At 59.3% G+C, this 15538-nt stretch overlaps 1 protein-coding gene across 1 annotated transcript; it reads right to left on the bottom strand.

Moving 5' to 3' along the window:
* Positions 1 to 11152: 11152 nt before the first annotated feature.
* On the bottom strand, positions 11153 to 14146 carry CRYAA (crystallin alpha A). Its single transcript, NM_001164011.1, is given in 3 exon segments — positions 11153 to 11362; positions 12481 to 12603; positions 13958 to 14146. Coding segments are annotated over 3 exon segments (522 nt in total).
* Positions 14147 to 15538: the final 1392 nt, after the last annotated feature.

Raw genomic sequence — 15538 nt, 5'->3', positions numbered from 1 at the left:
TCGCTGCGGCTGAGCCAGAAGCCAGGTCAGCCCGGGGCTTGCAGTCCCTGGCCCCCTCGCTCCGTGTCCTGCCCCACCCCGCCTGCCACAGGAGGATCGTCAATGTGTGTGTGTGCGGGGGTGGGGGGTGGTCCAGGCCCCATGGCAGGGGGCGGCATCCAGGCCCCATGGCTCTGTGCGTGTGAGCCCTGCGAGTCACGGCACCCCTGCAGCCGCCCTGGTGACGCCCAGGAACCCTGCACAGGAGACGCCCTCACCTTCCTCCCCACTGTGGGGTCTGAGCAAACAGAAGCCCAGGGCTAGTGGGGGCTGGAGGGAGGGGCACTGACGAAAGCACCGCTTCCCAGAGGCTGTCCCTGCTGCCCGAACACCTCAGACCTAACTCGGACATGGCCCTGGCCACTGAACCGCCACCCCCTGAACATCGCATCCTGGGAGCTGGGCAGGAAGGCGGGTGGCAGCCCCCGTGTGCCGGGTCAGAACTGCGTGCATTCCAGAAGCTCCGCAGAGGCTGCCTGCACGTCGGTGTTGGGGTGGCGCTGCTCTAGAAAGCAGAGTCTGAGTCCAGGATCAGCAGCCTCAAGTCAGAAGAGCAAGACCAGGGCGGGGAGCGTGAGGCCAAGAACAAGACAGATGCTGCCACGCAGGGCAGGGCAGTCACCCAGGCTGCCACCGTGCAGCGGGCACCCCCAGCTCTGCACACGGGGCTTCCACGGACTGGGAGAGGGCGCAGCCTCCGTCTCCCCAGGTCAAGGTTTGCCCTATGGGGCCCCCACTCCCCAGCACTTCTTGTCCCATAGGTCACTTGGGAAGGCAGATCTCCGCCCCAGTGTGGCCTCCCGTCTAAGTCTGACTCAAGTGGTGTGACGCCAAGACGGGAGGCAGCCACAGGGTCTGAGGACGTGGGGGCTGTGAGGCTGCCCCGGGCCATTCACGCCCACTGCTCAATCCCCACAGCTGTGTCTCCTGCCCTGCATGTGGCAGTGGGGCTCAGGACAGGTGAGCCGCTCCTGGAAGGCCGCAGGACCTGAGCGTGTCGCTCTCAGGGCCACCCTGGAACCCGGCTCCTCTCGTCCCTCCGCCCTGGACCACACAGGCACAGGCTGTGCGTTCCCCACACTGTCCTCAGTGAGCCCCCGGCGGAGGGAGCCTGTGTCCCTGCCCCACGGTCAGGGGCGGAATGGGGGGTGCTCCCTCAGCCTTCGCTCACTGATCTCGCAGTGCCCTGTTCCCGCCAGACCAGAGAGACTGTGCTGGGCCCCCTGCCCCTTCCCGGCTCTGGGTGAGGATTTGCGGTTCCCTGTTTTCTAGGAAGGAAATCCTCCTCCTCCCTGAGCTGTGAACACCCTCACGGGGTGAGTTATTGGTTTGCCCTAAATTGCTTTAATTAGCAGAGGCGGGGAAGGTGTGCGAGGTTGCCTGGGTTGGGCAGAGGGAGGGGCTTAGTGAGTAGGTGGGGGTCCGGGGGATCTCAGGGAGAGGACTCCTCAGTGACCAGTGGGGGCACCCAGAAGGAAGGTCCTTGGGGCTGTGACTCAGTGTCCCCAGCTGTGGTGTCCTCACATTCAGTGTCGGGAGAGAAGTCACCCCAGCCTCATACTCACCAGGGGCTCTTCCAGCTCCCCAAGCCCCCACCTTACTCCGCCAGGCAGACCACTAAGCCCCAGGCTCTGGGATCCAGACACGTGTGGACGCTCCCTGGGGTTCCCGGGTGCAGGGGGGTGGGAAGCGCTGAGGTGGGCTGAGCCGGGGCCATGGAGAAGGAGGGAGAGCTCCCCAGCAGAGCGAGGGGGAGAACGACAGGGTGGCCCCAACCCCTCACCAAAGGGAAGCTGTGGGCACCCCACTCCCCATCTTTTTACTTCGACAGGCAGAACCACCCCTTCTGCCCTCCTGGGGCCTCCCCGAGCCACGGCCCAGTCACTGCATCCCCAGGGTGTCCGTGGCTGTCCATCCCCATGGCTATCCAGCCTGGGCTGATGTGACCCAGGCCAAAGGCAAGGACCTGGTCCTCGGTGAAGATGGGCCACGGCCTGGGGCCTGGAGGGCGTGTTCTCTGCTCTCCCACAGCAGGTCGTGACCTGCATCCTGAGATGTCCTCTCACCCCATGGGCAGATCCACCCCCCACAACGCGCCCAACCCTGCGACACCCGAGTCCTCCGGACGTGGGGAGGAAGCAGTGTCTAAGGGCACGCAGTGACTTCAGACCCCACACACACACGGACTCACAGAAACCACACACCACCCCCGCCTCCCTCTCTGCCATTCTCACCAGAAGCATGGGGCTTGAGCCCCTGTCACCCGAATTCCCACCCCAGAGGCGCCTGGTTCTGCTCTCTGAGCCACAAAGGCAGAGGGTGGAGGCGTTTCAGGAAGCTAGCTGGGCGTGTCCCACCCCCGGAGTTGGGGAGGACCCCCAGGCCTTCCCTCCCCCCCACCTCTCCTGGTGCCCAGGGCCTGGACACGACCTCCTTGGCACCTGGCCTTGGGGGCCGGGTGCCCTGAGCAAGGTTCAAGGTCCAGGACTGTCTTGCTGGCAGGGCGGGGGCCTGAACCTGTGACGGCAGCACCCCTGTTCCCTGAGTGGCCCCCGCAGCGTCTCATGGCTCCAGACAGGGGTGTTTGGGGCTCCGTGGGTGGCCCCGGGTCAGTGGCTGCCCCACGGGTCTGTTAATGGGTGAATCATTGATGGACACGAGACATGGAGTTGCCCAAGGGCAGGCATCGTGGGTTGCCATAGAAACGTCTGAAACAGAAACATGGGCCTCTGGTGACAGAATGCGGCTAGGCTCTGGGGGAGCCAGAGTGGGCCCCCAACCACCCCAAATGGGCACAGCCACAGCCAGATCTCGAGCAGAGACCCTGAGGCTGTGAGGAGCACGCGGGGACAGCCTGCTGTGGTGGCAGGTCACCAAATGCAGCACAAGCCACTCACGGTCGCTTATCCCAAAATCAAGGACTCACAAAGGGACCTCAGGCACGTTGCCGTCCACCTCGTGGGCCATGATATCAACCTGAATTTGCCCAGCCAGTGGCTGAGCGGGGCTCCCACCCAGGCCTCCCGCACTCTGGCGCTACATCTCTGAGCCTCAGTTTCTTCATCTTTAAAATGGGCTGGTGCCTGTCCTGCCAACCTCAGAGGCTTCTTTCGAGGAACAAATGCAGTGGTGTACGTGACACTGCCCCGGGGGGTAAGGGCTGTGTAACTCAGGGGTGTCAGTACCAGCTGTGGGTAGAATAGTGGTCCCCAAATGATGTGACAAAGTTCCAAACCCCAGAACCTTCACGTGACCTCATGTGGAAAAAGGGTCTTCACAGATGTCATTAAGGGGAGGACCAAGATGAGAGCATCCTGGAGTGTCTGGGTGGGTCCCAAATCCATGACTGGTGTCCTCAGGAGAAGAGAAGAGACATGCACAGGGAGAAGAAGGCCACGTGACCAGAGAGGCAGCGATGGGAGTGATGCTGCCACCAGCGGAAGATGCAGCAGCACCAGGAACCGGGAGAGGAAGGAAGAACCCTCCCCGGAGCCTTCAGAGGGAGCGCGGCCCTGTCCACACCTCCATCTCGTGCTCCTGGCCTCTGAGGGTTTCTCTGTTCGCAGCTGCCCAGCTTGTGGTCATCTGTCACAGAAGCCCCAGGACACCAACACAGCCCTGTGGGACGCGGGCTGCCCGTCCCAGGAAACACGTTGTACTGCGGCTGCAGGAACAGGCAGTGAAGAGAGTGAGGACGGGACTCAGGAGGAGACAGCTGGAAGTCACATCCTGGCACCCCCCACCCCAGAGCCACGTGTCCTCAGATCACTCAATTAAATCAGGTTTACAGGAAATGGCAGGAGAGTGGCAGCCCCCGGAGGGCCCCACTGTGAGCCCAGGCGTGGATGCTTGCACAGAACTTCACATTGACCCCAAACCTCGCCGTTATCGGCTTCGGCGAGAAACCAGCCTCGAGCCCCTCTGTTGCCCTCTGGGAGCCATTGCTGGCCAGCCTCGGCCTCCAAGTTCTTGCAGCCGTGTGGATGGCATTTGGGGGTGTCCTGTCTCCCACCTCGGTCCTCCTGGTCTGATTGGTCTCCATTGATGGTGCCCCATGTCCCCCGATAGTGATCTGCACACCCACCCTTAACTACCAGCAGGATTCTGTCTGAAGAGGCTGCTCCGGCTTTGGAAAGCTGCGCCTCTGAGCCAGATTATTATTATTTCTGATTGATTTCCTGCTCCTGGTGGGAGTCAAGGCAGAATGCTCATGGGCTCCGTCAGGGCAGCTGACAGCTCTGCGGAATAACGAGCCGCCCCTGCTCCGCACTGCTCCTTCCCGGTGACCTTGGGGTGCCCTTGAGCACGCTGCCCCACCCTCTCTCTTGCCAATCTTGAGCATCGAAGGTAATCAGGTGCTTTGAGCAACGCAAAGAATGTCAGGTGTCCCCAGAAGCCCCTCCCTGTGGAAGGGTCTGCTGACCGCACGCGAGGGAGACGGCTCCCTCGAGGCGGAGAACAGGTAGGAAATGTCTTTGTGTGATCGTGTCTTTCAAGTTCAAGTATAAATCCGACAGAGAGGGAGGCCAGGGCAATGAGAGTCAGGAAACAGAGCCTGGAGCTTGCCCGTGGCCATTGCAGGCTTGTGTGTGTGCACAAACATGTCTATATGTGTACATGTGTGTATGTGTGCATGTGTGTGTGGGTATTACGCACATGTGCATACCCGAGTGCATGTATGCAGCCTTGTGTGCGTGTGTATGCCTATATGTGTGTGCATATGTGCGTGTGTGTACTTTATGCTGTGCACATGTGTGTGTGTCTGTGTGTTTGTGTTTGAGTGTGCATGTGAGTTGCACTGTGTGTGTGTGTGTGTATGCATGTGTGCGTGTGTGCATACATCTTCCATTTTGTTCTGTCTTCCTGACAGCAGCCTGCACACCCAGGGGCCTGCCCACCTGCCCTGCTAGTGTGGACTCAGTCCCCAGATCTCGGAGGAAACCCCGTGGCAGCAGAGCTCCCGGCAGCCAGGGAGCTGGCCTGACGGGGCCCATGCGGGGGCTGCAGTGTTTGGCCAAGCCACCCCTCACCCCGCCCCCAGCGTGAGCACTGCCCCACTTTCTACGTCCCCACTTCTGTTCTGGAGGCAGAGGGGAGTGTAGGTGGCAGGCTCTGCCCCGGAAGGCAGACCCGGCTCATGCCTCTGCTCCAGGCTCTGTCGGGGGCCTGTCCCTTGCAGTGTCTGGCCAGCAGGACCTTTGACCCCGGGCCCCTGCCATTTGTGTCAAGCTCCCCGTCCCCAGGGCCGCTTCCTCCCCTGCCCCACCCCACACGGGCCTCAGGGCCTTGGCGGGAGGCGGCAGGGCAGAAGATGTTCTCGGGCTCTTCCTGGGAGAGGCCACGGGGAAGAGCAGGCGAGGGGGCTGGGGGGCAGCACAGGGCTGACCTGCCAGGCAGTGATTTCTCCTTTTGCAAATGATTTTACAAACAAGCAAATGAAACAAAAGCTGCTTATTGTAAAGAAATACCGCTGTGTGGCTTTCTCTCTCTCTCTCTGTTCCAGACTCCAGGGCTGGACACCGGCCCCCTAGGGTCAAGGTGGGGTCTCCCAGAGCTCTGCATTGCCAACCCAGCCCACAGGAGCCCAGCCCTCTGCAGCTGTGTTGCAGCTGCTTCCCGCGGTCTGTCCCCGTGAAGGTGACCTTTGAGACAAGCTCGCGCCTCCAGCCCATGAGTCCTGGAGGCCAAGGCAAGGCCTCTGCTGCCACCTGGTGTTGAGACTTGGGATTGCAGATGGTCATCTCTGGGCTAGACGCCCCCGGGGAGCGTCCAGTCCACCACCCTGAACTGACGAGGATGGGAATCTAATCCTCAGAGGGGCTGACAAATCTGCCCAAGGTCACACGGCAAGTCACCATCAGAAGAGGACCAGCCTGGCTTCCTCAGTGCCTCCTGATGTACGGGTTGTCATACCCACCCCTATAGGGGTTCAGAATGCTGCCTTAAGTCAAGCAGACAGGGTGGGTCCTGGCCAGGTCCTCACCCATGGGGAATGCTTGGAAAATGACTCAGCTTCCAAGCCCAGATCTCCTCCCTAACAGAGCAGCCCATTACAGGCTGCTGGGCGGTCCACATGGGCATTGCCAGTGTGGCTGGCATGATGCTAACACACAATAGATGATCAGTTAATGCTTTCCCTGCTGCTGCTGCTGATGTTGATGCTGCTGCTGCTGATACTGATGATGCTCAAGATGAAAACAGGGTCCCAGGATGGGGAGGTAGGGAGGAAGACTTTTCCTCTACCTAATGTGGGTTTGTCAGGCTGGAGAACGAATTAAATTCACATGAGACAGAATAGCAGGAGAAAGCTAAACAAAGCTTTATGAGGACCATGGCCCAGGGCCTTTCTTCCCAAAGGAAGAAAGGGCACCGAAGAAGTGGAATGCACAGAGTGGTTATATCCCCCCAAACAGGATATTTCACATATGATTGAAATGTCCCTCCCACAATAGTCACAAGATTGCCCTGTGGGCACAGCGCTTGATGGACACAGCAGGTAGTGGTCTGCTGTCTCAGAGGGCGCAGCAGGAGGCAAGTCTATCGTCTGGAGCTGGGTGGTCACAGGTGAGCGCAGCAATCAGTTCCTAGCCTAAGGAAAGATGCTTAATCCTTAAGGGAATGCCAACATTGGGAGGGGGAGGGAAGTCAGTTACAGGAGGTTACCAGACAAGCACAATAAACAAATACAGATTTAAGTCCTTGCCTTCCCCATTGATTAAGAGTTTCTAGAGACAAGGTCATCTCCTTTCTTCTTCCTGGTACAGAGAGGGAGATATCTTTACAGATGGAGAGTTCCTTTACAATGTAAATGTCTCCTAACAAAGGGCAAGCAAGTTCCACTCCTCAGAGCCTCCTTCCCTGTCCCAATTTATCAAAAGCAATCAGCCTCAAATAATCCTCATGCCAAAGAGACATATCTTGGCCAAATCCAGGTCCCCACAGGGACATGGATCATTCTTGCTCCATGTACGTACATTCAAGTCTCATTTTTGGTGGAAGAGAGGGGCCCACCTAGAGACCTAGAAGCGAGACACTGAGGCAGAAAAGGCAGCTTCAGGAGAACTTTCCCCCTTCACTCACCCACCCACCCATGGAAGCAGCCTTTGTTATTCCAGAGCTTCCCAAATTTGCCTGGTGGTAGGCACCACCTGGAGAAATGCTGAGAGCACAGACTCCTGGACTCCAGCCCTGCATACTCCGATCTGGTTGATCTGGGGTGAGGACCAGGAATCTGTATTTGCACAGCCCTCTGGCGGGGGGGGGGGGGGGGTCCCACGGGCCAGCAGGTTTGGGGATGCTGGCCAACCCCATCTTTATGGTTTCTGAAGTGGGGACACCCACATGTCCTAGAGTGGGCAGGGCCAGGCTACGGTTGCCCAGGACTGTCTGGGGAGTGTTCCCAAGGAGAGATGCTACCAGAGGTGGACAAGGCAAGGGTGAGGGGGGGCCGGCCGGTAGAGACACAGACGCAGGTCAGTGGAGGCTGTGCAATGGCGCAGGTGCAGAGCTCCAGGCCCTGCAATAGACAGACAGAGAGGGGCTTGAAAGGAGTGGGAAGGGAGCTGATACTCCTCTGGGTTCAGAAATTCTTCCTGCAAGAGCCTGTGGGACTCACATTGGATGGGAGTGCCACGGTCAACAGCCTCTGATGACTATCGTACCCCAGGAGCAGGAAGAGCCGATGTGTGCAGCGGAGGAGTTCGGGGAATCCTGCCATGGGGGGTTTTGGGGGGGCAGGTTCTCTGACACGACCTCTCGGCCCCCTGCCTGAGCTGGGCCCCAGCGCTCCCTGCAAATCCTCAAGAAGCAGGATTCAGGGTTCCGTGAGCTACCACCGCACACCCCTGGCTGAAGGGCCCAGCCAGCCAAAGGCTGTGTCCTCAGGGCTGTCTTGGTCAGCTCAGGCGGCTGTCACAAATGCCACAGATGGGGAGGCTTAGACAACAGACGTCTGTTCTCTCACTGTCTGGAGGCTGGAACTCTGAGATCCAGGTGTCTCAGGGCTGCTTCCTCTGAGGCCTCTCTCCTTGGTGTTGTGGGGGATTGGAATTGGCTACCCCAAGATATGTCTCTTTGGCATGAGGATTATTTGAGGCTGGTTCCTTTGCAGGCAGGAAAGCAACTGAAAAGCAGAATTTACTTACCCTTTGTAAGAGACATATACATTGTAAAGGAACTCTCCATCTGTAAAGATATCTCCCCCTGTACCAGGAAGAAGGGGAGATGACCTTATGTTTAGAAACTCTTAATCAATGGGGTAGGGAAGGACTTAAATCTGCATTTGTTTATTGTGCTTGTCTGGTAACCTCCTGTAACTGACTTCCCTCCCCCTCCCAACGTTGGCATTTCTTTAAGGATTAAGCACCTTTCCTTAGGCTGGGAACTGATTGCTGCACTCACCTGTGACCACCCAGCTCCAGACAATAGACTTGCCTCCTGCTATGCCCACTGAGACAGCAGACCCACTACCTGCTGTGTCCATCAAGCGTTGTGCCGACAGGGCAATCTTGTGACTATTGTGGGAGGGACATTTCAATCATATGTGAAATATCCTGTTTGGGGGGATATAACCACTCTGTGCATTCCACTTCTTCGGTGCCCTTTCTTCCTTTGGGAAGAAAGGCCCTGGGCCATGGTCCTCATAAAGCTTTGTTTAATTTTCTCCTGCTATTCTGTCTCATGTGAATTTAATTCATTCTCTGGCCAGACGAACCCAGAGAAGGTAGAAGAAATGTCTTCCTCCCCTACAATGTGTGGACACCGTCTTCTCCCTGTGTCCTCACACAGCCGTCCCTCTGTGTGTGTCCGTGTCCTGATCTCCTCTTCTTATTAGGGCACCAGTCAGATTGGAGTAGGACCCACCCTAATGACCTTCACTTTCCTTAATCACCCTTTAAAGACCCATCTCCAAATACCGTCAACTTCTGAGGTGCTGGTGGTTAGCTCTTCAACTTAGGGTGGACACGGCTCAGCCCATTACGAAGCCTGAGCAAGAACTGCAGTGAACACAAGACCATCAGCATCTAACCTATAAGGCTCAGTTCTGGCTGCAGCCAGACCCCACAGGACCCCAGGCCACCAGACTTCTGGTGCAATGATGCACCAGGCTGTGCGAAAGTGAGCGCCTCTTCTAAGGACAGCCGGTCTGAGGTGGATCGGGAGGGGCAGGAAGCCTCAGGGACTCTGATTTTCCAAGATATCCAGCCCTAGCCCCAAAGTGCAGGGGTCCTTCTTGCCGCCAGCCACAGAGAACCCCCAGTTCTTTTGATGTGGTTGAAATGGCAGGACAGCCCCGGGGGGCGGGAGAGGGGCTGGGGGGACTTCCTGCGGGAAGGAGATTGTGGGCGGTGGTGGGAGGGAGTCTGGGGACCTCCCACAGAGTGAGGACCCTTCTCTAGAGGGGAGCCAAACCCAGAGTGATGAAGGAGAAACACGGTGTGTGTGTGTGTGTGTGTGTGTGCGCGCGCGCGCACTGCTTGTGTGCACTGCTTTCCACTTAAATTGAAACAACGGCACACTGTTCACTGCACGTGGAGCAGGACTCACTGTCGGAAACTCTTCTCTCCTGTGTCCTCCCTTCTTGGTGTCCAGTTTCTCTCAGGAGGAGTGTGGGCGCCACCCCAAGGGCCATCTGCTGAGCTCCATCAGGGTCCCCAGCACCCTGGCCTCCATTCCACGGGAGAAAGCCCGTTACATGGCCTGACCACACCAGAAGCACCCATCCAGCCACTCCTGGAGGCCACATCTGCCCACCCACCTTGCCCTCTCCATGGTCACTGTGCAGCTGGCAGGGCCCCTGGCTGAGCCACCTGCCGGCTTCCCCGTGGAGGCTGCGGGCCTCCAGGCCTTTTCTCCTCCTCAGCTCGGGGAGTCGGGGCTGACAGTGAGAAGGCCTCCCTCTCTTGGTCAGGGATGCCCAGCCCTGGTGGCCAGAAGCTCCCAAGGGCCTGTGACATTCCAGAGAGGGGGAGGCAGCGTGCAGGGGCACCTCCCCGACGGGGAGCCCAGGGCGTGGCGCCTGATGGAGGTGGACACTTTCTGCCCACGCTTGCCCGCCCCTCCTCATCCCTTCGGAGCGATGGGGCAGCTCCTCAGCTGCAGCCCCCAAGGAGCCAGGAGAGAAGCCCCCAGAGGGAGGCCAGCAGTCAGGGTGGTGGGGCCTGGCTGGCACCCCAGTTCCCACACAGGGCTAGAGAAGGGAGCCCCGGTCTTCTGCCTCCCACTTGCTCCCGTCCTTTCCCTCCTCTCTCCATCCCTCACAGTCCAAGAAAACCTTCTCCTTCCTGCGCCTGCCCAGGTCAGGGGACGCTGGGATTGGGAGCGAGGAAGTGACCCAGTCACTTTGCAACGGCTGGGGTGGAACGGGGACAGACGCTCCCCAGTGTCCTTCCCTCCCCTCGGCGCGCCCCCCTGCACCCCCACTATGAGTGGTGTCGCCCCTTCTCCATTGTTCTCCAAACTCCCCCGATGCAGACAGCACGGCCACCAGACGGCAAGTTGCTTTTGTCACCTGCTCTTTATTGACTGCCACGGGCTGCATTCTCCTGGGTGACCAGATACCCCAAGAGCATTACTACACGGAGGAAGTGGGAGGGAAGGTGGTCTGAGAGAATCGGGCTGCCGAGACCCAGGTGCACGCACGGAGCCTCTGCCAGATGGACCTCACGGAGCCCGGGGAATGTAGGCGGGGTGCTCTGCGCAGCCTCAAGGCAGGCGCCCGCCGCCAAGGGTCAGGATGCCCCTGGCTGGCCCTGGAGACCCAGGGCTCGTCCAGAGATGCTCAGTGAGGGGGCGTTCTTCTTCTGACCCCTCAGTAGAACCAAGACCAGCCTGCATCCCCCGGGAGGACAGGGCTGTGGTCTAAAGAAACTGGGATGGCCCTCACTTCCACAACTGGCTGGTGTTGGGACCCAAGTCTCCCTGAGGGCAAAGCACCTCAGGCAGAGGCCCCAGGATCTCTGGCTACTCCATCAAACCCTCGTTCCCTCAGAGAAGAGGAAAAGGAAATGAAAAAGAAGAAAGCAAAGGAAGACAGATGCCCCACTTTCTGGGGTCTCCCGGATGGGCGGGTGGCAGGGGCAGCAGCGAGTGGCAGCCGAGGCTGAGGCCGAGCTTAAGACGAGGGTGCAGAGCCGGGCTTCTCCTCCCGAGACACGGGGATGGCTCGCTCGCTGTGGCCGGCGTCCATGCCGGATGGGATCTTGGGGCCAGAGAAGGTGAGCATGCCATCCGCGGACACGGAACAGGAGAGCGCCGTCTGGTCCACATTGGAAGGCAGGCGGTAGCGACGGTGGAACTCACGGGAAATGTAGCCATGGTCGTCCTGGGGAGGGGACAGGGATGGCACCGTCAGAGACGCCACTGCAGTGGGCGGCCACCACCCCCCCTTGGAGAAGGCCCTCCTGGACCGCACAAGGGTCAAACCCATGGCGCTCTCGAGGGTGAGGTGGGGAGGCTGGAGCTGCGGCAAGGGCTCCTCCAGGCAGGCCTCCCCCCATCCCTGTGCGGGGGATCCAGGCCTGCCCGGGGCCCTCGCTGCCGTGGAGGTGGCTCTTCAGACTAATTTCTCTCCAAAATCTTCTGAATGGTTCTGCGCCTGGGGCAGGTGTTCCTTTTACCTGGGACCTGCCCAGATTACTCAGGCTCAGGGGCCCTGTGATCCATTTAATGGGGTCAGAAAGCCACGCATGAGCAAAAGAGCGTCCCCTCCTCCTACATGGCCCTAGTCCCAGCCTCAGCCTCTGACTGGACCCAACTAACTCTGCCTCCAGGTAGAAGGTCGGAGAACGGAGAACCGAGATCAGGAGGGGTGGTCCCAGGGCTGTGCTGGATAAAACAATAGGGTCAGCTCTAGGGGGCCCAGGATGAGGGGCAGCAGACATGGAGCTGGGGTTTCACCCCCGACACGAACAACCTCTCCAGCCACCAAAAGAAAACTCTGGCCTCTGACTGCCGGCTGAGAAGCCGCCCCACCCTGTCCTGGCTGTGGGACCTCCCTGAGCCTGGCTCTGTCACCTGCCAACTTGAGATAATAGGGATGCTTGTCTCGAAGGGCTACTGAGAGGCGGCTGTGTCAGCACACACAGAGCGTTCGGAGCATTGGTAAATGCTGGCCACACCATCGGCACGGCTCATCGTCCCAAGTTAGGTTTATGTGAAAACCTACGCTGGCTCGGAGCCCGCCACCGTGGCGCTGGGCATTTGCAGGGTCCTTCCTAATCCCACAGCCCAAGCAGTGCCCGAGTGGCGGTCCCGTCAGGCCCCCACTAGCCATTGGCCCTGCTGCCCGGGCCTGCGGAGGGCTCAGAGTGACCTCCCCGGTCACTGGGAGGTGGCCCTGCTTAAGTGGGTGTGGCTCCTCCCTCCAGGAGGAGGGGGCCAGATCTGGGGCCCCAAGAGCTTCCCTGGGCCTCCAGAAGCGGGCGCTCGCCCGGGACTCACCTGCCTCTCGTTGTGTTTGCCGTGGATCTCCACAAAATCCTCCTGCACCTTCACGGTGAGGTCCTCGGGAGAGAAGTGCTTCACATCCAGGAAGATGACGAACTTGTCCCTGTCAGACCGGACCTGAAACCCAGACGCTCGTGTGAGTGTCTCCCGGGGGCCACGGCTCTGCAGGGCTGGCCAGAGTGGCCCACATGGAGTGACCGGTAGCTCAGTCCCCAGAGATTAGAACAGAAACTGCAGGTCACCACTCTAGCCTCTCTTTCTACATGCCCAGAAGACAGAGGCACCCACCCAGGACTCAGGACTGCGGACCAGAATCTTGGGGTTGAAGGCAGTGGGTGTCTGTTGACTGCCTGTTGGTGATGAGTTGACTGGCTGGTTATGGGTTGGCTGGATGGTTGGCAATGGGTTGATGGGCTGATTATGAGCTGGGTGGCTGGTTACAGGTTGGTTGACTAGCTGGTTATGGTTGGGAGCCTGATTATGGGTTGGTTGGCTCGCTGGTTATGGTTGGTTGGCCGGTTATAGGTTGGTTGACTAGGTAGTTATGGTTGGGAGGCTGTTTATGGGTTGGTTGGCTGTCTGGTAATGGTTGGGGGCTGACCATGGGTTAGTTGGCTGGCTGGTTATGGTTGGCGGGCAGGTTGTGGGTTGGCTGGCTGGCTGGTCAGACTGGGCACTTGGAATAACGGTGCTGCCCTCAGCTTCACCTCGTCTCTCTATAAACAACCCGGGGCCGTCTTTCCCAGGGACTGCCTGACTGCCTGCCCAGGGCCGCTGGCTGCGTTGCACACAAAGCGCTTTTGTGCTCCTCCCTGTCACTTCTCTCGCTCGGAACATTCCTTTAGGCTCCTTTGCTCCATGGAGTTGGTTGGTGTTGCATCAGCTCTGGGCAGGCCTGAGTGTTTCAGGCAGTGGTGAGAACTAGCACTCTGGCTCTCTGGACCAAGCGGCTTGGGGAGGGAAGGCTGGGGGCCTGGTTGCCTGCCCTTTGGGCCCGGCCTTGGGCACCTGGGCAAACTTGGGAGGAGCTCTCTCTGCAGCTCTGCAGGATGGGCCGGAAGGGCTTCAGATAGGAGGCCCTCCCCTGGGGCCTCGCCAGCACCGCCCAGCCCCGGCCTCCTGCTGGAGGGAAGGCCAACAGCTGCGAACACAAAGCTCACGCCTCCCGTCCAACCTGCCTTAGCGGGGTCGTTCTTGGGGTTTCCAGCAAGTGGTTGGTGCATTGTGGACCACATGCGGGTCATGATGGGAGGGAAAGACAGTGGCCAGACTCAGGCTGCTGGGGGGATGGCCACTCCGCCTCCCACCAGCGTCCAGTGGGAAAGTGGCTCCCCAGCCATCACCATCAGCTCCATGAGCTGATGAGATAAGGGCGAGCATGCAGGTGCCTTTGCTCGGGACCAGCCCTCAGAGGTCCCGCTCCCTGCCCAGCCTGACCCGGGCCCTCCCTCTGGCAGCAGCTGGGGCTTACCTCAGAGATGCCGGAGTCCAGCACGGTGCGGAAGAGGGACTGGCGGTAGTAGGGGCTGATGGTGGAGGACAGGAAGGGCAGCAGGTCATACTCAAAGAGGCCCTCGCCGAAAAACTGGTCGAAGAGCCGGCTGGGGTAGAAGGGGCCCAGGGCGCGTTTGAACCAGGGGTGCTGGATAGCGATGTCCATGTTGGGTGTTGGCTGCAGGGACCAGGGCTGGAGGGCAGTCAGGGCAGGGGCCTCTGGGCAGCGCAGTGAGGAGCTGGGATGCCGGCCCTCCCTATATACGCCTGCGACAGAATAGAGGCGTTAGGGGGATTTCTCTGGAAAGCGTGAGCTCATGAGGGAGGCTGTCCAGTCAGCAGAAACGTGGGCTGCGCTCAGCCCCCGCCCCTCCCGGCCCCGGGCAGCAGCACTGACAGGCAGGGAGCCCTGGACACAGGGAGGACAGACATCCCCAAGCAGCTTCTCTCTGCTGGCTCTGCCCCCTCAACTCGCCCAGGGGGAACGGCAAAGACTTCCATCTCCCCGTTACTGGGCGAGGGCGCTACGTGCCAGCTGTCTGCATACACGGTCCTGTGTGATCCCACGGCCACCTGACCAGTGGGCACTTGCACCCCTGTTTCACAGAAGAGGACACTGAGGCACAGAGGCTGGACGAGTGGTCCCCTAATCTCACAGGTGAGGGTGCATCGTTTTCCAAAACAGAATCGCTTTCTCTTGATTACAAAAATCACACACACTCACTGTAAAAATCTTGGGAAAGACAGAAAGTAGGAGAAGAAACTAAAAAACACTGCAGCTCCGGCTCCAGGGGAGCCCTGTTTCAGGGTCTGTGTGCGCCCACACAGGAGGCAGGGTTGCTTTCCAAACCTGGAAAACCGCACCCTGGCCTCTCCTCCGTGCGGCTCACCCTGAGCGTCGTCCCCACAACAGTCATCCTCTCCTCCGTGGACGACACCACGGTCCTTAAACCACGTGCTCCTGTCAGGCTTGCAGCTGGTCCCCGTGGTCACTGTTGTCGGCAAGGCCTGGCGACTTTTGCCCCTCTCTCTGTGGCCCCGTGCAGTTATTCGGAGGCATTTCCAGAGTGGACCTGCCACCGGTCAGGGCACTCCCAGTTTTAAGGTTTCTGATCTTTTCCAGTAGCTTGGCCTCTGGGGAGCATTATTCTAACTTCCACCGCAACTAGGAAAGCACCTCTTCCCACGGCCCTTAGGGAACGGCTTCTTTAGTGCACGATCCAGACAGCGGGAAGGTTCTTACTCACCTTTGTGCCTCCCCAGGCCCCAGAAGCACAGCTTCGAACCACATCTGCTTCGCGTTTGTGGAATGAATGCATCCTCAAAACACTCAGGGATCTTTGCAAATTTATCTCCAGCCCCTGGACTTGGTCAGGAAAGAACAGACTTCCCCGGTATTTAAGTAAGATCGTATCTGACACATCTAAAAAGGAATCAGCGTCAAAGTGGGAATTTCAGAGCCTCCCTCCCATGTCTCCTCCCTGACTAGCAGTACTGGGTATCAAATCTTTCCACCTGTGTTTCTGAGCACCTGCTCCGGGCAGAGCACCAGCCGGGT

The sequence above is a fragment of the Equus caballus genome, chromosome 26 (assembly GCF_041296265.1).
Source record: "Equus caballus isolate H_3958 breed thoroughbred chromosome 26, TB-T2T, whole genome shotgun sequence".
NCBI classification, from domain to species: domain Eukaryota; kingdom Metazoa; phylum Chordata; class Mammalia; order Perissodactyla; family Equidae; genus Equus; species Equus caballus.
This window is presented reverse-complemented; position numbering and strand designations above follow the sequence as displayed.